Source organism: Cygnus atratus, chromosome 11 (assembly GCF_013377495.2).
Source record: "Cygnus atratus isolate AKBS03 ecotype Queensland, Australia chromosome 11, CAtr_DNAZoo_HiC_assembly, whole genome shotgun sequence".
Taxonomy (NCBI): Eukaryota; Metazoa; Chordata; class Aves; order Anseriformes; family Anatidae; genus Cygnus; species Cygnus atratus.
The window spans coordinates 2,211,087-2,234,843 of record NC_066372.1 but is presented as its reverse complement, the minus strand read 5'-3'; the positions used below and the strand labels follow the sequence as shown (position 1 = coordinate 2,234,843).

Sequence of the window (23,757 nt, the reverse complement as noted above, 5' to 3'; positions counted from 1 at the left end):
AACTCCAGATCTCATGTCAATGAAATAACCATATTTTTGATGACCGGGCAGAGATCATTCTTGATTGTTTTGAAAACTGGACAAATTAATGTTTATGTATTTGTGAGCCATGTAGATAATTAAATAGATATGATAATTTCTAATAGTTCTTCAACCTTTACAAAATTCCCTTTTTTCAGTCTATCGGAAATGCCAAAACAACAAGGAATGACAACAGTAGTCGCTTTGGGAAATACATTGAAATTGGTTTTGATAAGAGATATCGAATCATTGGTGCTAACATGAGAACTTACCTCCTGGAGAAGTCAAGAGTGGTATTTCAGGTAATACTGATGCAATCTTCTCATTTTATATTTGTGTGACTGTGTTTTAAAAAAAAAAAAAAGAAAAAAAAGCTGTTGCTTGCTGATGTTAGGTGTCTCTTGTCAGAGGTGGTTCTAATGTCGTATTTTTACTATAGCACGTGTGGGGAAGGAGGAGAGAAGGAAACCATGTCACTCTTCAGTATATGAATTATTGATAGCTGTAAAAATGTGTGTTAAAAAGGCTGTGTATTTTAACAAGAAATATCTTCAGTGCACAGCTAGATATGAGTTTGTGCTTGCCATAGTGTTATAGGATCAGGCTTCAAAACCTAACAGAAATACTCATGCTCAAGAGCTTTCTGTTGTGGTTTGTAAAGCTGCCATCTTAGCTCACTTTAAATCTCTTGGTAAAACCCACTGCTATCACAATAATCACAAATGAGACTTAAGAGAATATGTAACTTAATCTTTCTTTAACTCTTTTCATTTTGGTATTTAATACTTGAGCAGATCTACAACCTTTTAGTCTCCTATGCTTCCTCTCCATATTTGCTTACTCTATAGTCTAGAGCTTAGTAAAAATTGACTTACCCTTGACTGTCTGCCTAAAGGTATAAAGCAAATAATTACAATTTGTACTGTGTAAGGGTGTTATACGAGTACTGTTGTATATACCAAAATAAGAGAAACTTGCTGTGCATGACTTAGCTAAAGGAGAGTCTTTTTTCTTGTTTTTGTTTTGGAATTATGAAGTTTAGAGCCCTTAAGTTGAATTACGGCGTTAGTCATGAGTCATAACCTTCTGAGCTGTGTTTGTCTTCCATTTTAAAATTCCAGCTTTGCCTTGGCAAGAAGGATATTCCCTTCACTGGCTTACTATAAATGCTGAAGCAAATGGTATTAGTTATTTTTGGAAAATGAAAAGCCTTTAAGTATGATCATCGCACTCACCCATAGAATCCTGATCTATATTTAAAAGTAATCTACAATTCTGAAAAGTGAAATCATGCACTTTTTTTAAAACAAAAATGTCTGCATGCTTCTTACTGTGGAAAATGGATTAAATTAATAAAGAAAGAAATGATAGATACTGATTTATCTTCCTTTTTCCTTGTGACTTCTGTGCTCTTAATGTAATGGTAGAGAATGCATTAAACCTAGTATTTTTTTTTCTGCTCATGGATGTTTCTGGCACTTGTTAAATGGTGAAATATAATCAATCCTTTTCTTTTAAAGGCAGAAGAGGAGAGAAATTACCACATCTTTTACCAACTATGTGCCTCTGCAGCATTACCTGAATTTAAAACTCTACGCTTAGGTATGAAATTCACATTAGTTGTGTTGTGCAATTGTATGTACTAAGCAGTATGTCTGAGCTTTTTTGAGTCTTAGAGCCAAAAGAGGAAATGCTGGGTTTTAAATTCTAAACTTTTTAACCCTCATTTGAAAGATATTGAGAATAACTAAAATGGCAGATCTCAGACTTGGTTCTTTTTAGTTAGAAAGTAATGGATTTGCTTATTCAGCATACTTTAATACATTGCGACTGTAATCATTAAAACTTACTAAGTCCAGATTCCATAGTAGTTTTCCAATTGCAAGGGTGAAATTCTCTTCTCTTGGTCCTTTAAAACCTTCTTACCATGTCTCCAGCTACTTGAAAATTTTATCATTTCTGGTATAAGCACCTGAAAAACTTGTAGAGTACTCTGTATGTGCACACCTCCACTTGGGCTGTTACCAACAATTATTTTACCATCTCTGCTGATCCAGTGATCACAAATCTGATAAGTGGAAAATTCCTTTTTTTCAGATGTAAATGCAGAGACAGGACAGATTTCTCATTTAAAAGGAACTGGTACTTTATAGAAGAAATGGGCTATGATGACAGGCAATCCCCTTATCATTTTAAAAATTCAATATGAATTTCAATGCTTTTTGTATATTTTTAAAAGTTAGCTTCTTAGTGGGAAAACTGTACAGTACGTTAGTACTGATTTCTGAAATGTCTTTCTGGTTTCCAAGTGTTTCTCTGCTTTTCTAAACCATCCTGGCACATTTAGGATTCACATCTGCTAACATGGGAAAGAGAGTAACTTATGTAATTATAACTAAAGAAGCCATGTAGGAGACTCCTCTTGCAGCTTTTCTGAAACGTTAGTAGATCAGAAGAGGAGATTGTTATTGCAGCTGAAAGCATGGCCACCAAAACTGTTCGAAATGTATACAACGCCAAAGAGAACTGCTTTCCCAGTGAAGCCCAGTGCTGTCCCCGGAGTGGCAGGAAGCTGTCAGTTCTTCAACCAAGATTTCTCAGCCAGGACAGATCACAGATATTTATAAGATTAGGCTAGACTATGAAAGAGAAATGAGAAAAAAACAAGGACAAAATAGATTTATTTATTTTTAATATCCTCATACAATAATAGCATAATAATACCTGCAACATAACCCCAAAGTGCTGCTGTCAACTTTGCACCTACCTGTGGGGTGGTTGGCTCAGGTTTGAAGAATGGTTGCTTCCAATGTGGTTATTCTGCAGGTGTGGAAGTATGAACCGAGATAAGGTAGAGAATATGATTGAGGGCCTATTGTAACAAGTAAGGTAACAAGTAGCTTAAGAATGCTTATTTGCACTGTGAAATCTTGAAAAAATTATTCTCCAGAACAAGTAGGTGCTACAAGCCAGAAAATGAAAACATATTGACATATTTCCAATCATAGAGTCTGCTAAGAGCAACTTAACCATTACACAGTTTTACAGATGGGCTGTGAATTTCTGCATCAGTGTGTGTAAAAGATTTTATTTATTTTTTTATCTTACAGGGAATGCAGATTACTTTCACTATACGAAGCAAGGTGGAAGCCCTGTGATTGATGGCGTTGATGATGCTAAGGAAATGGTAAACACCAGGCAGGCCTGCACTTTGCTAGGTAATTTGTAAAACGTAATCATATCGCAAATGTTATATGCTAGCAAGTGTTTTCTGTATTACTTGTGTGTATTTTCTTCATACTTCTTTGTGTTTAAAAAGCAGGAGAGCTTGCTAACTTCTGGTATTGAGATATTTTTATTGCATTTAGGGGATATTAAGCTGCAGTGGAATCACATATCTAGAGTAGGAATGAGACACGTGAACATAAATGTAAGACACATGTGAACATAAATACATGTTGGATTCCCTTGGAGTAGCACATGAAGTGTTGGAGGTCTCTGAAAAAGCACTTTGAAACAGCAAAGTAAATAGTTCATATTACTGGATCTTTTTCACATGTGGTAATAGAATGTTTTTAATAGAAATGAAGCCAAGGAACATGTTCAATACCAAATTCCCCAAAAATAACACACACTGGTGGCAGTTTTTCTCTTCTTAATAATTTCTTTCAACAGTAACTCATGGTTCTTTACTTCTTCATCCACTCAAAACATTTAATTCATCATTTTTCAGGGATTAGCGATTCCTACCAGATGGGAATTTTTCGAATCCTCGCTGGCATCCTTCACTTGGGCAATGTGGAGTTTGCATATCGGGATTCTGACAGCTGCACCATTCCTGTGAGTAGTAGATGAGCTCAAGGCCATGGTTTCTGTCCTGGCAGCTGTGCGTTCTGCTTGTTTGCAGAAGGATTTTCGTCTGAAAAAACGTAATAACATAAAAACAAGCAATATGTGTTTGTTTCTAATATATTAACATTTTCAGTTTCTTTTGCAGATGGATCCAACTCCTCTCAATTTAGAGCTTTTAGACAGTATTCTTTGTATTGAAACTGTGGCTGCCTTAATTTCTTTTCAGAACTGTAACTGATCTGTCCTAGAAAAGTCTTCTAAACAGCTTTGAAGTCCTGGGCAGGTGTCTAGATCTTTATATTCCTACATGAATACATTTCCTGCCCATAGTATATGGTTTGCAGGATGGACTGATTTTTGTTAAATGCCAAACTAGCCCAAATAATTGCAAAGCAAATGGTTTCCAAAGGTCTCTTCAGTGTCTAGATGACAGGAGCCAAGGATATACAGATGTGACTCTTTTAAGAGTGTCATGGTTTTATAAGTCTTTTTTTTTTAACTTTGTTGGTCAGCAGCAAGGAGTGCACAGTCTGATATGAAAGCAAACTCTTTGTTAGTAAGTACCAAAGCTTCCTACTGCACTCCTTATTTTGAGATTAGAAGCAAAATGATCTGGCTTCTGTTCTGTTTTTGTCACTCTTCTTTTCCTTGGATTCAGAAGTGAGCAGTTTCTCCTTCTGTCTTTCCTTGAATATCTACTGCTGTACTACACAGCCTTCATCATTCTCTCCCTTCAAACAGTACAAGCAGTTGCAGGGTTTATTCTCACTTGGCTAGCAGTTGGTTTCTCAAGCATCTGCAGTAGCAGTTTCTGGAGCTGAGACAACAGGTCCTTCATAGGACCACAGCTAATCAGTGTGCCTGGTCTGAGATTGTCTGTGGGATCTAATGGATAGCTGCTGTGAAACCACAATAGACTAGCTCTTTGGTGTGTCTTAAAAAGATTTTCACTACAAATAAAACATCATTTAATGATCACAGGTAGGAAGCTGATGATGAGCCCCAGAACGTGATGAGGTAGCCTGGATTGTAATGGGCATCTCCAATGCAGGAATCCCACTGGATGGTGCCCCATTACCCATCACTCCCTGCCATGGGTGTATATAATTAGACAAGAGCACTACTCAGGAGTTGTAGTCCCTTCTGTCCCCAGCACATAGGTGATGTCCTGTCCTTTGCATTTCACTAGTTTCTTCGCTCAAAAGTGAAACAGTTATAAGAACTCAAAATGCAAAGTCCATCCTTGTGAGGTTAGGAGATTCATTTTTGCAGAGGTTTCAGGTTCCCTGTGTCGGGCTTTTTGATTAACACGAGTATCAGGAAATGCCTTTGGGGAAACTGATTTGGTAACTTACTTCAGTGATGGGAATGTGATAAATGGGCAGGGAACTTCTTACATTCTGGAGGAAGATGAGGTCAGGAAGCTGCTGTTGTTGTTTATTGTTAGATCACTGCAGGCAGGCAGTTCTTTGGATTAAATGATTGCATGTGAAATATTAGTAATACTGTTTCAAGAACTAACAATTTTATTTATTTTTTTATTAGCCCAAACATGATCCCCTCACCATCTTCTGTGACCTCATGGGTGTAGAGTATGAAGAGATGGCCCACTGGCTTTGCCACAGGAAGCTTGCAACTGCCACTGAAACCTACATCAAGCCAATTTCTAAACTCCATGCCATCAATGCCAGAGATGCACTTGCCAAACATATCTATGCTAATCTCTTTAACTGGATTGTAGATCATGTGAACAAAGCCCTTCATTCTACTGTAAAACAGCATTCTTTCATTGGAGTGTTGGACATTTATGGGTGAGTCTTTTTGTCAGACATACACCACTTTTTATGTCATTTTCTTATTGCAAAGTGTCTCTGTCTTTATCATGCAGCACTGTTTGGATTAAACAACCAATCAAAAAAAAAAAAAAAAAAAAAACACCAAGCCCTTAGCAGCTGCTTATTCCAGATGAAGGAAGTAGGTGTTTAGTTTTGACATGCTATCCAAGATCTTTGTCTTGATTTTAAGTTTGACATTTACAGTGGGATTTCATATTTTTGGCATTTGTAGTACCTTTATGTATTGCATAGAAATTTGATAAATAATCTAAATACAGAAATTGAATTGCATATTGGAAGTCGCATGCTAATTGTAACCTCATGGTTCGTTCAGTGTAGCACTTTCAGAGGGTACAAAGATAACTAACGCTCTCTGGGAACGTCAATCCCTTCCCTGTGTTTTATCATCCTTGCCAAAAGAGGGAGCATCTCTGAATTGCCATTGCTTTGCAACTTGCCATTTCCCTATCTGCTTCATTGCATGGTTGTGGTTGTTTATGCCTGGAATAATGCAATTAATTTGCTTGGAGGGAGGGAATTTGAAGTTATGGGGCCATTTTATCTGTCTTTTCACTGCATAAATAATTTTGAGTATCTGCATATTTTAGATTTGAGACGTTTGAAATCAACAGCTTTGAACAGTTCTGTATCAACTATGCCAATGAAAAACTGCAGCAACAGTTCAATATGGTAAGTAGGAAATTACTGGCATTTCCTCTTCTCTTTCCCCTCGCCAAAGTCCACGCAGCTAATTGGGTCCCCAGTGGTTAAGATGAATTCCTTCAGTCTATTAACCAGCTGTCCTGGCCGTGGGGCTTGGGGGATGGGGAAAGATTGCCCATCTCCTGGAAATAGATTTTATGACTAACTGCTGCTCTGGGACTATTTGAAATTCTGATCACAATAACAATTATAAGACAGAGGCAGTGCTTGGCAATTAAGACCCTGAGATTGCCTGTCAACGAGAGCACTGTATGGATGAAGCTGGAGTTAGCTGGGTCTTTATAACCTGCAACAAGAGTTTATGCACTGATAGGAAAGAGCAGAACTTCACTGTTGGAAGTCTGCCATGCTCACTTTCTCTGCTAGTGCAACTCGCATTATTTTTGGAGGGTTTATAGCCGCATCCTTAAGTTGATTGCTGACGTGTGGCAAAAGGCGCCTCTTCTCCCTCCTTCAGAGAGATCACGATTCTCTTTCTCTCCTCAGCCTCAGTGACGTTTGTAATTATATATCTTACCTGCATAATGATGAGGCAAGTTATTTATGCCAGGCCTGTTGCTAGGCTGTGCTGCAGTACTGGAATAGCTTTGAACTATATATACAAGTGTACCTCAGTGGTGGTGCATATTTGCAGAACTGAATCACCCTGAGCAATTGTTTTTCCCAGCGGCGGGGACATACAGCCAGGAGTAATGTGTGCTAGAACTGAGGCTAGCTTTCCAGCTCCAGAATGGCCTTCCTGTATTTATAGTGCTGAAGATGGTTTCAGCTCCATAAGCTAGATGTCATAGCTGCTAAAGCACAAGGTATTTCAGAGTTTTCCCAGCTCCACAGCAAAAAATCAGTCACTGTGAAAATAATAAGGTTTTACTTATTATTGGGATGGGATCGCTGTTCCCATCTCCTTCCCACACATTTCACAAAGGATGGGGTGAAGGGGCTTTCGTATTGATCCCCTTCTAAGCTACCAAACAGCAAAAGGCAGGAGGATGCAGAAATATGGAAGTGGCAGCTTCTGTGCTGCTGTTTAAGAAAGCACAGCTTCAGGAAATTATGATAATTAAATATGTTGTTGCTTTGACAAATGTCACAACTTAGACAAACATGAAGCTGTGACGTCTTGTCTATCTACGGCGTGCATTTATTTTGTGATGCCTTGAACCTCTCCCAGTATTCAGCCACCCGATGTAAAAGCTTTGTACTTTTGTGCTGGCCAGGTCTTTGACAAGTCTTCATTCGCTGCTTCCCTACACTTGTGGGATCATGGAGGCGGTGTGCACTCTTCATTAATAGGTGCCCCAAAGCAAGTAGGCTGAAAGGAGCCCCAGGATGGCATGTTGGCCAACCCCTGTTGAGAGCAGCTTGCTCAGGGCCCTGCCTGGCTGAGTCTCACACATCTCCACAGCCTCTCCTGGCCACCCTTCTGGTGTCTGGCCACCCCCAGCCTAAAAAAGGCTTTTTGAGTCAAAACTGTGTGCCAACCTGTCCATGTCACCCTTCATCTTTCCCCCGGGCCACTCTGAAAATATTCTTCTCCACACCCGACCATTAGGTAGTCACAGACCACCAAGATGCCCTCTAGGCCTCCTTGTCCACGGGCTGAAGGAGCCCAGCTCCCAAGGCCCTGTGTGACAGCCCTGGCTGTAATGGTCGCCCACTACAGCTGGATCGTCATCATGCTATAAATAAAATTAGGTCTGAAGACATTTTTCACCACAAAATTGCTAATTCCTTTCCAGTAAAGAAGTGGGTTTGTTTCCTTTCAGGGTTTAGATAGTTTGGATATGATACACCAATAAAATTTTATCATTTACTTTCCTGTCAGGAATTAACTTGCATGTAATGCAGCTGTTAAGTGGATGAGCATGGAAAGGCTCCCATGGGCGCTGTTAAGGAGTGCTGTTTTGGAAAGGACTGTGTTAAGCTAATGAAATAAAAGGGATAAACTGCTTTGTCAGGATAGCTTTCTGCTGTTTTACTGGAGTGTGCTGGAGAGCCAGAGGGTGTTAATGGCCTTCTGCACTGAATTAAGGGGGCAGTTAATGCCGGTTCTGAGACTATAGGTGTTGCTGGTGGTCCCCTAAATAGTGTCACTAGTGCTGTTGTTCGGTGATTATTAGGATGTGTTCTGAATTTATTTTTGCTTGTCAGAGCAGTTAGTATACATTAAAATTTAAATGGGAGATAAAATTTAGTTTAAAATAACTGGAGTCAGCAGTCTTTTCATTTTTAAAAAGCATGCTTGTGCTATTAAGACCACAGTTTCCTTGTTTAATATTTTATCATCTTTTTTTCCCTGAAGTTTAACTTTATCTCCTATGTACATTTTATTAAAGCTATGCAGGTTTTTTGTGATAATGTTTTTGAAAAAATATACAACTTCATTTTTATTGATCTTTGTACCAGATGCATTTTCCACAAAATTTTGCTTAAATGATTTCTTGTGCTAATACTCTTAGAGTCATTCTTGGGAGGTTTTTGCTGAAGAGTATATTTTAGTATAATACGTCATCTCAGGAAAAAAAACTAACAGTCATTTGAGAGAAAATGGAACTCTGCTCTTTTACAAGAAAACACAGAAGTATTTATAGTGAAATTTTACTTGAAATAGAGCAGTATTCATAACTTCAGAATCATAAATGCATGGCACATCTCGGTTTATAACTTGCTGTTCCTGTACTCTTCTGGTTTTTTTGTTATTTTCAGAAAAAAGAGCTTATAGTAATTGTGGAGCAATATAGGAAAAAGACAGGAAAAAATAGACCTTATTTGCAGAGAGTATGGATGAATGATTTAATTTAGTCTGTTGGCTTTTAGGCCCAGAAAAAAAAAGGTTAATCTGTCTTTCATACGCTTGTTAAAAGGTTTATTCAGTTTAACTTGCGCATCACTTGACAGCCTGGATTAATGTGACAAGATGAATTCAAGTGGGAGTTTGATGTATTTATTCTGCATTCTGTTTCACAGAAAACTGTTTTCTTTTTGCCCTGTAGCATGTCTTTAAGTTGGAACAAGAAGAATATATGAAGGAACAAATACCATGGACCTTGATTGATTTCTATGACAATCAGCCTTGCATCAACCTCATAGAGGCAAAAATGGGAATTCTGGATCTGTTAGATGAGGAGTGCAAGGTGTGTTTTCAAGTGCTTTTATCAACTAGAGCCTCACAGGGAAAAATCATCTGCATATAGCCAGTATTTTGACATTCTGCAGTTGAGATGATTTAGAGAGCTTAAAAACGGAACTGGCGATTACAGGAGGATAAAAAATGATTTTTAGTCATGTTGCTTTTTTTTCCCCCCTCTCCTGCCTCTGAGTGTACCTGCAACTGTTTCTGGGTCTCTGATCAGCCTTTGTTACTTTCCCCTTCCTGAGTGTAGCATAGCAGTCTTTGGTCCTGTTAAATTTCTGCAAGTCACCTCTTGCTTGGTGTTTCACCTTTTGTCTTTTATCTCAAGGTGTGACAAGCCACATACTGGGCAAGGTGTGTGTTATTTTATTCAATGGAAGCTCAGCCTGGGGTCTTTGCATATCACAGCCTCTAGTGGTGGTGGATGAGTTCTGACCCACCAAAATACTGCTGTCAGATAACATATCTCTGGGATCCTCACCCTCAGATGTGTGACACTGAAAGTGTGTTGAGCATTGTATGTGTTGCAGAGCAGCATTAGGGGCTGCACCAGTCCAGAGTATCTGAAAAGCAAGCATGTGGCGAGTTGCTGGCTGCCTTGTTTATGGCAGTACTGGAAATCCAAGCAGATAGAATTTGAAAGCAAATCACAAAATATTGTCCACATCTCCTTAGTTTGTTTTACTACTGAAAAATTTTCAAGACATCTTAAATGTCTTTGTGTTTGTTCTCTTACACAGATGCCAAAAGGCTCGGATGACACTTGGGCCCAAAAACTATACAATACTCATTTGAATAAATGTGCCCTCTTTGAAAAACCACGTTTATCAAATAAGGCTTTTATCATCAAGCACTTTGCTGACAAGGTAAGGAGTTTTCTGCTGGTACCTCTTTTCGGAACTGAAGCTGCTGAGTGTGCGTGTGTGGGGAGAGGCCAGGGTGAGCGGCTGCCCCGGGGAGCTGAGCTGCAGTGTGCCTGGCTCGGGGGAGCTTGTGCCCAGAAACTCCCTGGATGTGTACAGGCCAGCAGCTGGGCTGCCCTGCTGCCTGGTAAAACCTGTCAGCAGGTCAGATGATAAACTGAAGCTGTGGATTGACAGACGTTTCCATATCTAGTTGTGCCGGGGCAAGAAGTTATCAGCTCTGTATGTTTGTTACTACACCCTTAAATCTGCTGGTGGCTTCAGCTGATTGTTTCCTCTCCCGTTGAGCCGCTTCAGCTGGTGTAGTTTGAAGAGCAGGTTTTGGCTAATGCTGTTCGGTTTGTTGAAGTGGGGTGGGGAGTGCGCAGGAAGCGTTCCCCCTGGCCACGAGGCAGAAACACCAAGCTGAGAGGGTGACTAGTGGACAGCAGCCTAATTTTCTACTTGGTTTCCTGCAAAACGTGTGCCTGCTTGTACACCGGATCAGAAGAAAGTTGAGCTGACAGCTGTGCAGAGCCAGGAACACAAACAAGAGCTCCTGACTCCTATCACATGCTGTAACCACTAACTAGCCTTTTTTCAAAATGTAACAGCTTAGTGTGAGTCACAACATAACTGTATAAGATCCAGTTACACTACAAAAGTAGACAAAATAGAAAATCATAAAGCTCACCAGAGTTTGAGCTAAAGAGCAGCAATGAAATAATGCCAGTTTTGCTGCCGTCTTAATGTGCAAACAGGCGGGAGGCTAACACACCCTGCTTCTTATCGCTCGAGCAGTATGTACTCTTCCCACCCTTAACCTCCGCTGGCCAGCAAACAGCTATTTCTAGCAAGCTGGACAATGGTTGCTCAGTGGAATGCACACACTGTCCAGCTCTGGCAGTGCACAGCCCAGCTGAGCAGCTCCTCAAGTTGAAATGAAAACAGAAAATCCAGTTTAAGATAACTGTCCTGTTAAACAAAGAAGCTGGCTCAGAATTTTGTCACCTTTGTCAAAAAACTTTGGTCACAGGCTTGGACAATCTCTGGGATTCCTATCAGAAGGTCTGGGTGTGCTGCCTTGGGGGACTGGAGGTCTTTTTTTGCCTCCTTTTGATTTACCCAGGTTCTTGAATTTATGCATAGAGTAGAGGTCCTCTTCTTGTGGCTTTCCGTGTTAGCTTAAGGAAAGTAACAAGATCTCTGTAACTGTTTAGATTTCTGAGTTCTGTTTTATTTGCTACATGATAGAACAAGAAGGATTTAATTAATATGTGCTTACCTGAATGCATACAGATGTCTAAAGGGAAACATGAAACTGTAGCTGGCATGTTAAGAAATGGCGTGTTGTCATCTGTCATCTTTTTCTGGGAGAAAGCAGAGATCCTGCTGCCCTCTCGTGGCATTGTTTCCTGCACAAAGAACATAAATGGTACCTGAAGTAATATTCAGAGTGGGCGTCGACTTGTGGGCAGACCTTGGAGAACTCCAATTTGTTTCCCCCATCGGGATTTTTTTAAAGTTTTTTGCAGGTTGTTGAATATTTTAGTTATGTAAGCACTGCTAAATGGCTTTTCCTGAAAGAGAGTCTGCTGATGGGTATCAATCTATGCTCGGAAAGAGCAAAATTGATATAAGGGTCTGCTCTTGTATTTTATAGCCCTGCACTTCTGCTGATACAAAATCAGAGTGAGACCTTTAAGGAGAGTTAGCATATTTAATTAAATTCTAAGGTGTAGACTTTTGATGATAGCTTTCTATTTTGTTCAGCCTGGAATAAGGACTGTGAAATACTAGGTTTATGTTTGAAGCTCTGACCATTCTTCGATACAGAATCTATGGCCCCTGTGATAGAGGATTGTTGTGTATTGTCACACCACACAGACTTTTTATTGCTTCTGGAGGTAATAGCCTTTCTGATTACAAATGAGGCATTTTCGTAATAAGTTGCAGGCAGATTTTCTTACTGCCTCTCAGCTAATGAGTTGAGAGACTTTGTTCTCAGTTGCATCTGGATTTCACACAATTTTGCAGCCCTGATAACTTCAGTGAAGGAGATGTTTGACGCAGATTTTGATACTTCACCTGCATGGTAACCATTCATTCATGCTGTCTTTACCATAGACATCTCTCTGCAATGAAATACATATAGTATAATGCAATAATAGTATTAATCTCTATACGTGTTAGTGTTTTACACTTACTGGAAAGCACTGTCTCTGAGCAAAATCTGTATTTAACAAAGATGCACTTGGGAGATGATATTTTCAACATCCACAAGAATTATGGTTTAATGTGGATGTTACAGCTGGTAAATTCTATGCAAAAAATATTCTTATTTGATACTTTTAATACTTACTAGTACTAATACTTTTTTTGTAAAATTACTGTTTTCAGGTGGAATATCAATGTGAAGGCTTTCTGGAGAAGAATAAAGACACAGTTTATGAAGAACAAATTAAGGTCCTCAAATCAAGTAAGGTTAGTGTGAGGATTATTTTTTCTTCTTCTGCAGTTATGATGCCTTGAGTTAAGGGTCATATGAAATTTCTCATAAATCCAGGAAACTTTTCTCCCTTAATATCAGATCGGCTGAAGATTTGTTTCAAATTTTTTTGAAAAAATTCAAATTTTTTCCAGTTTGTGTCACATTTACTTGTTTATCCATATGGATTTAGAAAGTCCTGTAGCTGAATTTTGCTCCAGCTAAGATTTGTCTATATATATCCACTGATTACAGTGGGTCAAAATTAACCCCTTTTTTTTCACTAACATACTATAGTAGTATAGGAAGGCTTAGCAGTTAAGCCTTTTTTAATCTGAAAACAGAAAGTGCTTGTCTACGGCTTGACAACTGAGCAGAAAATTCCTGCAGGAGAGACAAGTTCTGTTCTAGAGGTGAGATGAGAAGGGAGGGAAATCCCTAGACCCTAACGACATGAACCAGAATTTATTGAGCCTTGCCTTGTTGGTGTCTATGACCGATAAATAACATATGGGTAGAAATATACTGCATGAAGAAATATTATAGAACAAGCCTTCAATTGTATTGTCTGTGTTTTTTATGTCAAAAATGCTGGTTGTGCTCTTCTGAAATGTAAAGGCGATTAACTTAACGTTGCAGTCTGATGGTCCTTGGGAATTTGCTAGCTGTAATGGCCCGGGAAGCTTGGTATCAAGGACAGACTATTTAAAATTACACTATCAGGAAATCCAACGCGTTCTTTTTTTATGTTGTGAGCAGATTGAAATTAAATGATTAAAATGTGTAGTATAAAAAAACTACAGCAGGCTTTCCACTGAGAGAAGCACTGAAATGTCTTAAGTCAATCACTTTGCCTTGGAGAGGCACTGCAGCACCCAGGAGGCTGCTGGGTGCAGCTGCCTGCCGAGCGCAGGCTGGGCCACGCAGGGACAGCACGCTGGGCAATGCTGCTGGGGCAGGGTGGAGACAGCTGCCATGACAGCATCGTAACTGCTTGGGCAGACTTGGTATGTTGAGTCAGTTCAGTCTGAATGCTAATAAACAAGACAGTTTTCCCAATGGTAAATTTTACCAAAATGAGTGTTTTCCCCCAAACATTTAAGATTTGAAGAACGTTTCATTTTTATTTTTCAGCAGGCCCTCTTTATTAGTATTTGCTGTAGGGTTATATTGCTGATTTTTATTCTTTTTTGTTGTTGCTGTTCTCTGGGTTTGCTGTACACATTCAACAGAAGGTAATTCTGAAATGAATGCATCATCTGTCATCCTGCCCATGCATGCTGTTGCTTCTAGGGGTTTGAGCATACAGCTTGAATGCTTCTTTGCTCTCCAAAGTGCATGACACACACTGCTCTTGGCAGGCACTGTAGTGTTTAGTTATATATTTTGGCCTTCTCTTTAAATCCACCCACAGTACCTATTTGAACTAGCTCAGTTTCCATGCATGTGTCATGAAAGTAGCACAATAGTCCTAAGCTTTTATGCTTGCTACTGGCATGTTGTTAAGATATTCTGTTGTGGTTCTGTATATTGAAAGACAATGTAAGATTATGTTAGCAGAATGTCTGTTAAGTCATCTGAAAAAAATTACAGGGTAAAAATGCTTGCTTGTTTTCTACCGTGTGAATTGTCTGCCCTTTGATCAGTGTTTTCTCTCTCTTTGAACACTCCTTGTGTTCTGCAAAACAAAGAAAAGCGATAAGATAGGAAAAACCCAACCCAGACCAGAATATAAATGCCCCCACAGTGTGGATCTTCTCAGCCATGCTCTGCTGTTGACCTCTGCTGCAGAAGGCAGCTGTGCCTTTCTTCTGTATGCAATAACTGAGGCAGCATCTATGAAAATGGTAACTTTGAAATGTACTTGCCCGTTTTTACAGGTGGGCTTTCACAGGATTAGAAACAGGGAAGGAATGAGACTTATGTGCTTGATAGCTTAGAAAAGCTCATCCATCCCCAAACCAGACACTGGGGACCTTTTCCCCACCTGCACCCATGTTGTATTAGGGCATCAGTAGTTTCAGACAAAGCATATTACATTCAGATAAGTTTCTGTATGGAATGAAAGGACTTGGCTGTGTACCTCAGATAGCTGCACACACAGCTTCACTCCATCTGACTGTAGGCAGCTGAATGAGGTGGTGGTGGCCTGGTTATCCTAAACTATTTGTTGAGTCAGTGGAAGGAGATGGGCTAAATCACCCCCTGGAGATGTCATTCTTCCACCTGTCACAGAGGTAATCTAAGGTGACTGCTCCTGACCTGGCAGACTCAGGTGAGATAAATCTGAGCTGTGATACTCCTCTTTTAGTTCAGGGATTTAGGATATCTCCATAGCATTCATACTCATTATATTAAGCTGAAGTGCTGTGCTAGATGCTACTGAGAAACATTTGATGCCTTCTGCTAGTCCATCTGGCACAATCACAAAGCACAATACCATTTTGTTGCCCAGCATGTTTCATTGGATATCGTTCATGCTCACTAAGTTTTATAAGGCAAAAACAATTTTTTTATTTTTTAGGTTGCACTTAGCCCAAGCACTTTCTAGTACTGAAAATTGAATGCTCCTATCTCTTGGGAGAAAATGCACAGATGCTAGATTAAAGATTATTCATTGACAGGTAGAGACGTTCAGATTTTCTTTCTTTTACAATCCTTCTGAAGAGATAAAAATTTTTGGTAGAAAGACCTGGAGGTATTATTTTTAGTTACAAGTTACTTCAAAGCAGCTATTATGTATTGGTGTATTTTATAGTCATTAGAGAAAGGGAACCAGAAGCTCTGAATGATATTTGGAAAGATTGGTCAGGTTTTTCTTCTGCTCCCACTGGCCTGAGAGTAGCTCTTCAGTCATATGAATTTGGCTGATAGGTTTTTTTAGTTGATGGTTCCTCTTTTAAGTTGTTATTTCAATTTAGATTGATAAAGGAGGAACATTTTTTGTTGCCTGTTGGGTTATTCAGTGTCCTAGATATTTCTCAGTCACTTAAAGGAATCTTATGCACCACTGGAATATGAAAAGACCCTGTTGTTTCCTTCCTACATCAAAGCAGCCAGATATAATTGCAGCTGGTACTTATGAAACTGCTGTCAGTATCTAGCATTTTCACACGGAAACTATTGCTGCTCTATGAAAAAATACTCAAATCAGAATTTTATCGTCAGAAGGAGACTCACTGATCAAAACCACAAAGTTTTTAGTGTTAAATCCTGGCCCACTCACTACACTACTAGCTTGAATGAATGCTCTTTTACATTTTTTGTCCCTGTTATTGCTATGTGAAGTTGAAGAAAACAGTATTTACAAAAACTGAGCCTGGATTGTAACCACCTTAAACACAAATGGGTGCCATCACTTGCTAGATTCTTACCCTCTGTATTTTTTCTGCTCTTACACCAGTTTAAGCTGCTACCAGAGTTATTCCAGGATGAGGAGAAGGTGCTCAGTCCCACGTCAGCAACCCCTTCAGGCCGTGTGCCGTTGTCTCGAACTACTGTAAAACCAGCCAAGGCCAGGCCAGGGCAAACCAGCAAGGAACATAAGAAAACTGTGGGGCATCAGGTGAGTTTGAAGATGCGGATTTAAAAGTAATGTTTCTGAATTTTACTCCCATAAAGCCTAACATTTAGACGTCTCACTGTAATACAGTTAACCTGAAGACGGTACCTGAAACTAAAACCTGTTGCCATAACAGAAACAAGTTGGTGTTGTGTTTACTACCAAAAACATTATTACAAGTTAGCATGTATCCCTCAACCTGCTTCCTAAGATTATTTCAAATGTGACTGAGATTCCTGAGGTTATTCCCTGATGTTTCTCCCTTCTTTTTCAAAAAGTTCCGAAACTCTCTTCATCTGCTGATGGAAACCCTGAACGCTACAACTCCACACTACGTGCGCTGTATTAAACCTAACGACTTCAAGTTTCCGTTCACGTAAGCTGTTTCATGTATGGTTTATATAGGCCTGTGAAAGAAGGGAATTGCACAAGGACTCACAGGATTGAGGCTCTGCTAAACATTGCTCACTCAGAAACGAAGTGGTGTGTTTCATTTCTGTTGTTATGTACTCATTGTGCATTAGTATGTGTACTTACAGCAGGAGATGTTTTGGGTTGAATGGAGGGAGAAGTACTTTATGAGCATTTTTTGTTGTGTGATAATATATGAGAAAAAATACCTGCAATTTCATTTTTAGCTGTTTTGAATATGACTGACAGTGTATGTAACAGTTGATGGAATTTGCTTTTGCAGATTCCGTTGTTTCCTTATTTCCAGTTATTCCTTACCTGTTTTTTTTTTTTTTTTTCATATATGAATTTGCTTAGAACTTTTCTCAAATGTCTGCTTAATATCTGGGCTCACAAAGACCTCCATGACCATGGGTATCAGGCAGACTGGTGAGAAGTGGGATGGGTCAAGATAAGCACTTGGAGCAGCTGACAGGCTCAAGCGATTCTGAATTCCCCAGTCAGAATGTCATCCGTTATTGCTGAGTTGTGGAAGCACTGCCTGGACTTTCTATCCAATCATCACATCCCACAGATCCAAAGGGACCATGTAAGACAAGACTAACCTCACACTCACAGGCTCTTTTTATTCCTACATAGATTTGATGAAAAGCGGGCAGTGCAGCAGCTGAGAGCTTGTGGTGTCCTGGAGACCATCCGAATCAGTGCAGCTGGCTTTCCCTCAAGGTGTGTTTGTTGCTTTTTAGATTGCTTTCACCTATAGCTGTTCTTCTTAAAAGAGTTGTTCATTGTGTGGACTGACACTATCTCTGTTTTATGGAACAGGTGGACGTACCAGGAGTTCTTCAGCCGTTACCGTGTTCTGATGAAGCAGAGAGATGTCCTTGGTGATCGAAAGCAGACATGTAAAAATGTCCTGGAGAAGCTAATTCTGGTACTAGACGTAGTGCTTAGAGCATTTGGAATTTGAAGGAATAAAGATAGGTCTCCTTGCTCAGCGCTGTCAGCCTTTGTCATTACCTCAACAGCCCCTTGCTTTACCTCCTTCCTTCTGTCGTAGCCCTATATTTCCCTACATTGCACGTCCTATGACATCAACACAGCCAAGTTGTACCCAAACTGATGGGCTTTCTTAAGGATCAATGAGCAGTGGAGGAAGGCAGTGTCCAAAGAGACAATTCTAAGTATTTCTCAAATAGAAGGTGGTTAATCGAGACTTACTCAGACATACAGGTTAATAAGAGAAAGAAAGAATGTTTACAAAGATATAGAAGCAAGAAAATTTTCCTTGCTGAAGTGCAACTCTAGTAGTAGGAAGTTTATGGAAAGAAGAAAAATAAATACTCTTCAGGCAGGTTGGAGTTTGGCTTTCTAAACTCTTTTCTTAACTAAAATCTTACCGTTTGTGTGCGCACACACACAAAATCTTAACGTATCCTAAACTGAAGGTCTTTGCCATTCATTTCAACATGACATCAATAAATCAACAAAATTAATCTTTTTTTTTTTTAAATCATACCTTTGTATACTCTTAAAGTTTCTCTCCAAGGAGTACTACAGCCATACAAAGATAAAAAATGTTACTCTCTTTTTGTTTTAGTTCTGAAATTTCAGATGTGTGTGAGCAGCATAGATATGTTTTGTTTTGGCTTAGTTCTGGTGGCAGTAAATGATGAGTACATATTTGAAGCCTGAGCTATTTCCTTTCTACTGTGTAATATGGTTGAAGATGGACCACGGGGAGGGGCCATCTACTATTTAAGCAAGAAATTACAAATGTGCAGTATTGTTTTCATCCTCTGGGCCCCTTTTTCACCTCTTACAGCCTTCCATATCATCTAGACTTGGGTGTTCTTGTTTAAGCAAATACCTTATGTTATTCCTTTAAGCCCTACTTGTGGCCTTATTGTATTAATTTGTTAACAGAATCACACAGAGAAACTCCTTTCCTCCACTAGCCAATACAAGTCTAGATTTACTTGAAGTATTACACAGCTAAATTTACCTCTTTACTAACTGTACTTTAATTTAGCCTTCATGCCTTTTTTAATCCACTAACATTTAATGCTGTAACTGATCATCTTTTTACCTTTGAAAATAGGACAAGGATAAGTACCAGTTTGGTAAGACAAAAATATTTTTTCGGGCTGGTCAAGTAGCATACCTGGAAAAAATAAGGGCAGATAAGTTGAGAGCTGCCTGTATCCGCATCCAAAAGACAATCCGAGGCTGGCTGATGAGAAAGAAGTACGTGCGTATGAGGAAGGCTGCCATCACCATTCAGAGATATGTCAGAGGGTATCAAGCACGATGGTAAGCAGCACTCTTGGGAAAATCCACACTAGCCTTGATTCAGATCCCTTTAAGTAGGACATTTAAATGTGATACATTTGCTCTCTCCTTCCTATGCTGGCTGAGAGGAAACGATTTTCCAGGGAAATTAAGGAAATTGAATATAATGAGTGTGTCTGTCCTGCCTGTTTTTGACCTTCATAAGAAGATGGTAGCACCCCGGACAGATGGTGCTTACAACAGTATGTTGTTAGTGGGAGCAGAGTAAAAGTAATTCTAGGAGATATGTCTGCAGGTGAGGTAAAGCAGGACTTCTGGTTGAATTGTTATTGCCCAGTTTCCACATGCACTCGTAACTGGGTCTGTCTGTCCTGCTGGAGAAGCTATTTGTCATCCAGGGTGCAGCTGTGAAGGGAGATATATCAGCCAGAGTCATTTGTTTGGGTTTACACCTGAGGAATGGCTCTTCATAAGCCAGAAAAAAGAGTAGGAGTGAAGGTAGCATCATTCAAAGACAAGGTGGTTATGGAGACTGTAAGAATTTACTTTGGGAGAGAGGCTTATGTCAAGATGCTTTGCAATTTTCTTGCTGAGAAGACTGAGTATGAGCAACCATTTTCTATATGTTGAGGTTAGGAGAGGAAGTCTGGAAGTGGAAATAGTTTTAAAGCTGAAGAAAAGGTGGTGAGAAATGAAGCCGAATTTATTTTGTCAGTTCAATAGCGCAATTTTTAGAAGAAGTGAAAACATTTCCTGGAAAACCTTGCAAGATTTCTGTTCGTCATTCTGTAATACTGCCATAGGGTAGAAGAGCAAGTATATATGCAGTACTACTGACAGCACTAGGAAGAAAGTGAAGTAGAATACGTAGCTCTTAAGAGAGAGGGTGAAGTTAAACGATGTAAAAATAGTATTCAAATGTTGGAAAATAATTACAGGTATTACTATAATCTTTCTTGTATAGCTATGCCAAGTTCCTACGGAGAACACGGGCTGCCATCACTATTCAGAAGTTCCACCGTATGTATGTGGTCCGGAAAAGATACCAATGCATGCGAGATGCTACTATTGCTCTTCAGGCTCTCTTAAGAGGTTACATGGCCAGGAACAAGTACCAAATGGTAAGAAATCATAGTGTTTTACCTCTTCACTCTAACTTTATTTCCACATACCTTCGGGATGAAGCTGCTCTGTGGTGTTCACTTGGGAGTCTGAAATGTGTGTGCGTGCTGTTATGCATAGTGCTCAAACGAAATATCACAGTGTGGATGGAAAGACAACACCTGAAAATTAGAAAGATCTGATACTGCAATCAATGAACTAGTCATTTTAGAGGTATTCACATTGTCATCTAATATGCATACGTAGGCTTCCCATGCAGTCAGTGGAGTATCTTACAGGGATTTACAGACTTACTCTTCAGAAAACTTTTTCATTCATTACGTAGAATATAGAGGCACTTAAAATAAATATTGAAAATAAGCTAGTGTGGATATGTCTCCGTGAGTCCAAATCAGTATTGCTCACATCAATATATATACATGATGTAGTATCCTGTCCCATCTCTAATTTCAGAGAATTTGTGAAATTATGTCAGGGTTAAGAGAAAATACTGAAGGACATGAATATTACCATGGAGATACCCACAAAAATAGGAAATTAAAACTTTAGCATGTTCTTGTTTTTTATATATTGATGTTGGTTTTGTTTTGGAGATAAATTGCTATGACCCTGTCCAAGTGATAATGATGACATTTTTCTGACTGTGCTTGATTAAAAATTAAAATTCTTTTGAGAAATTAGAATTTCCTCTTCAGTAGTTACAGGGCTGGAAACAGAATTATGATTCAAATGCTTTGATTACAAAATGCCAGCATTTCTGACACTTCCATCTATGAGCGAATTGTTTTAACTAAGCTCAAATGCCAGCCTGTTTTTCACTGAAAAGTTACCCAAGAGTTCTATTTTTTCCTAAGCAGCCACATAGTGAAAATGTAAAACTGAAGGCTAACTAGTGCTTATGTTGCACACATTTTTCTTATATTTGAAGTTTTGTATATTTTTCATTTGTGTTCAAGTTGCCTACATAGTCACATGCGCACATGTCTAAATTATATCATCCTCTCATATACTAACCAGGATGTTTGAAAACAAGCAATTTGTGATCAAAATTTTTGACTAGTAAGTTCTGTTCACTGTGCTTGACTCAACTGTCTTTTGTGCAAGTATTTATTATTAGAATTTTTAGCATTTTCAGCATTAGAAACTATATTTTATGTTGTTAGATAGTCAGATATGTTTTCAACAGTGACCTGACACTGATAGATGTGACAGTGAGACACAGGTTGCAGCAAAATATGGACTAAAGGCCATCCTTAGGAAAATGGTAGCTGGTTCAGTATGCCTGAAGATACTCTTGTGAGTGATAGACACCGCATCTGTCCTGTAGCACAATGCTATTTAAATCTGTTTTATTCCTTTTAATAGAGATGGTGGATTTCTGGAGGTATCATTGCTAAGAAGTGGTTGGACTTGCCTGTCAGGGAATGTCCCCCTAGAGCAGTGAATTACTCACCGTAGTAAAACACAAAGTTCATAACATGGATGGAAAGTGCATGATGTGTGTCTGACGTGTTGTGCAGATATTGTCATCATAAGGTGGAATTTCATTAAGGCTGAGACACAGGGATGCACAGAGACAGAAGCACAAGCTCTGTGTGCCATGCAAAGATAAACATGGCTGTTCTGAGGTTCATGCCGATTGCAGATGAGTGAAACTGAAAGATTGTACTGTGACTGCACACTTGGGCTGAGCTGTGACTCTGTAAGTAATATATGGTACACGTGTTGTTCGTTAGGATTGTGAAAGGTATCTGTTGTTGTTTTTATAACAGAGGACAGGGGTTGGCGGTCACATGACTAGCACAAGGAATTTAAAATGGTTGAATCATCTATTTCACACATTGCGGGGAAAGCTTCTGCCCGAGACTTTGTGATGTGCTTGTCAGTTTAAGAAGGAATTTAGTTCCTTCACAGCTTTTGTAAAAGTTCTCCGGGAAAATACCTGATAAATTAAGCAACTTTTCTGATACTCTCACCTTACGTTGGAGTGTACCGTTTCATCACTGGATTACATGGGTGTGAGAATTCACTGGCAGATGAAGACCATCCCTGCACAATGGAGGTATTCAGTGTGACTCGTTGCTTTCAAGCTTGAGGTGAAAATGTTGTTGAACTCTAGTTGTATTTTAGTTGTTAAGGCATCCGCGGGTAACATGAAGGACTATTTCAGGAAACATGTAAGGAGGAGGCAGGAATGCTAATTGTGTGACACGCAGTCAGAAGGACTTTGGCATTTAACCTTGCTGTACTTTCAAGAGATATACTTCCTTACCTAGGTGTGCTTTTTAGTCGAGTGCTGATGTTTCAAGTCTTTTGTTTTTTCTTTAAAAATGAATGTGAAGGGAGTATATCTAAAAATGTTGTGTTTTGCTAGTGCACCTTTTAAATTAATTGATCTGAAAATGTAACTCTTCTAACACATTTCAGTTCATTTGCTAAACAGTATGAAAGAAAATAAAAATTTATAGCACTACTAGTTTGTTTTATTAGCTTTATGGTAAATCCATGTAAGTATGTAACTATCAAATCCAATAAGTAATACAAAATCTTAAGTAGTTTTGCTCTTCAGAATAAACTGTTCAATTTGCAGAAGCTTTTTTTTTTTTTTTTAAAGTGAACTCTAAAGTTCTCAGAGTCCTGGAAGCCTTGTGGTTTTGGGCAGGCTCTCCCAGCCTAGCTGTGGTCTGCTGGAATTCAGGTGCTCCAGACCTGGTAGATCTCTGATTGAATCCATGGGTGAAGGATCCAAAAACACATAGAATCTTCATAGGGGAAATCTCTGGCTGACACATTGATAATGGTTACTGACATTCTTGATTTTTTTTTCATTGAAAGTGATTTTTTAAAAATAGTTACTATTTTTTTTTACAACTCAAAACTATGGTTAAAATTTCTGCCATGAAATGAGTTGGAATTAAAACAGCATAAAATTTCTGATTAGAATAAGTGGAGAAAAAAGTATTTTTCCATGCTGGCAAATATAAGAAAAGGCCAGAAAAGCAAACAAACAAACAAACAAAAAGCTTACTGGAACTTTTAGTTTAGTCAGCTAGTCTATTGTATCGCTGTTATTAGGAGCTGCTGTAATATACTCTGAGTTATAGTATGTAATAGCTGCATTATATATCAAGCGTAGTGATTTTAAAACTGTATATTGATCAATTCTGTGCTGCATATGTCAATGCTTCCAGGAAGTTTAAAAGAGGCAGCAAAAAAAAAAAAAAAAATATAGTCATCCGGATTCTATTTGTAATCTTGCCAACAGGTACCATGTATTTTTGTAATTACCTTGATCTGACTTCAGCACAAAGGAATGCCTGGTTCTTCAACATGTCTCCAGTTCTTTTTCTTCTCATGTTTTAAATTTCATTTCTTTTTCATTTTATTGCCTTTTATCTTCTTTATTCCCACCTTCT

General features: G+C 39.0%; 1 protein-coding gene across 8 annotated transcripts in view; it reads left to right on the top strand.

Moving 5' to 3' along the window:
* The window catches only part of MYO5A (myosin VA), a 103,768-nt gene that overhangs the window by 49,525 nt on the left and 30,486 nt on the right, over positions 1–23,757 (top strand). For all 8 annotated transcript variants that reach the window (XM_035553823.2, XM_035553827.2, XM_035553829.2 and 5 more), the window contains exons 6-20: positions 180–323; positions 1,542–1,623; positions 3,132–3,239; positions 3,755–3,861; positions 5,419–5,684; positions 6,317–6,398; positions 9,425–9,565; positions 10,305–10,430; positions 12,867–12,950; positions 16,358–16,519; positions 16,795–16,892; positions 17,567–17,653; positions 17,753–17,861; positions 19,029–19,240; positions 20,184–20,340. In XM_035553823.2, coding sequence (XP_035409716.1) covers positions 180–323; positions 1,542–1,623; positions 3,132–3,239; positions 3,755–3,861; positions 5,419–5,684; positions 6,317–6,398; positions 9,425–9,565; positions 10,305–10,430; positions 12,867–12,950; positions 16,358–16,519; positions 16,795–16,892; positions 17,567–17,653; positions 17,753–17,861; positions 19,029–19,240; positions 20,184–20,340 — 1,965 coding nt within the window. The remainder of the gene's footprint in view (positions 1–179; positions 324–1,541; positions 1,624–3,131; positions 3,240–3,754; positions 3,862–5,418; positions 5,685–6,316; positions 6,399–9,424; positions 9,566–10,304; positions 10,431–12,866; positions 12,951–16,357; positions 16,520–16,794; positions 16,893–17,566; positions 17,654–17,752; positions 17,862–19,028; positions 19,241–20,183; positions 20,341–23,757) is intronic.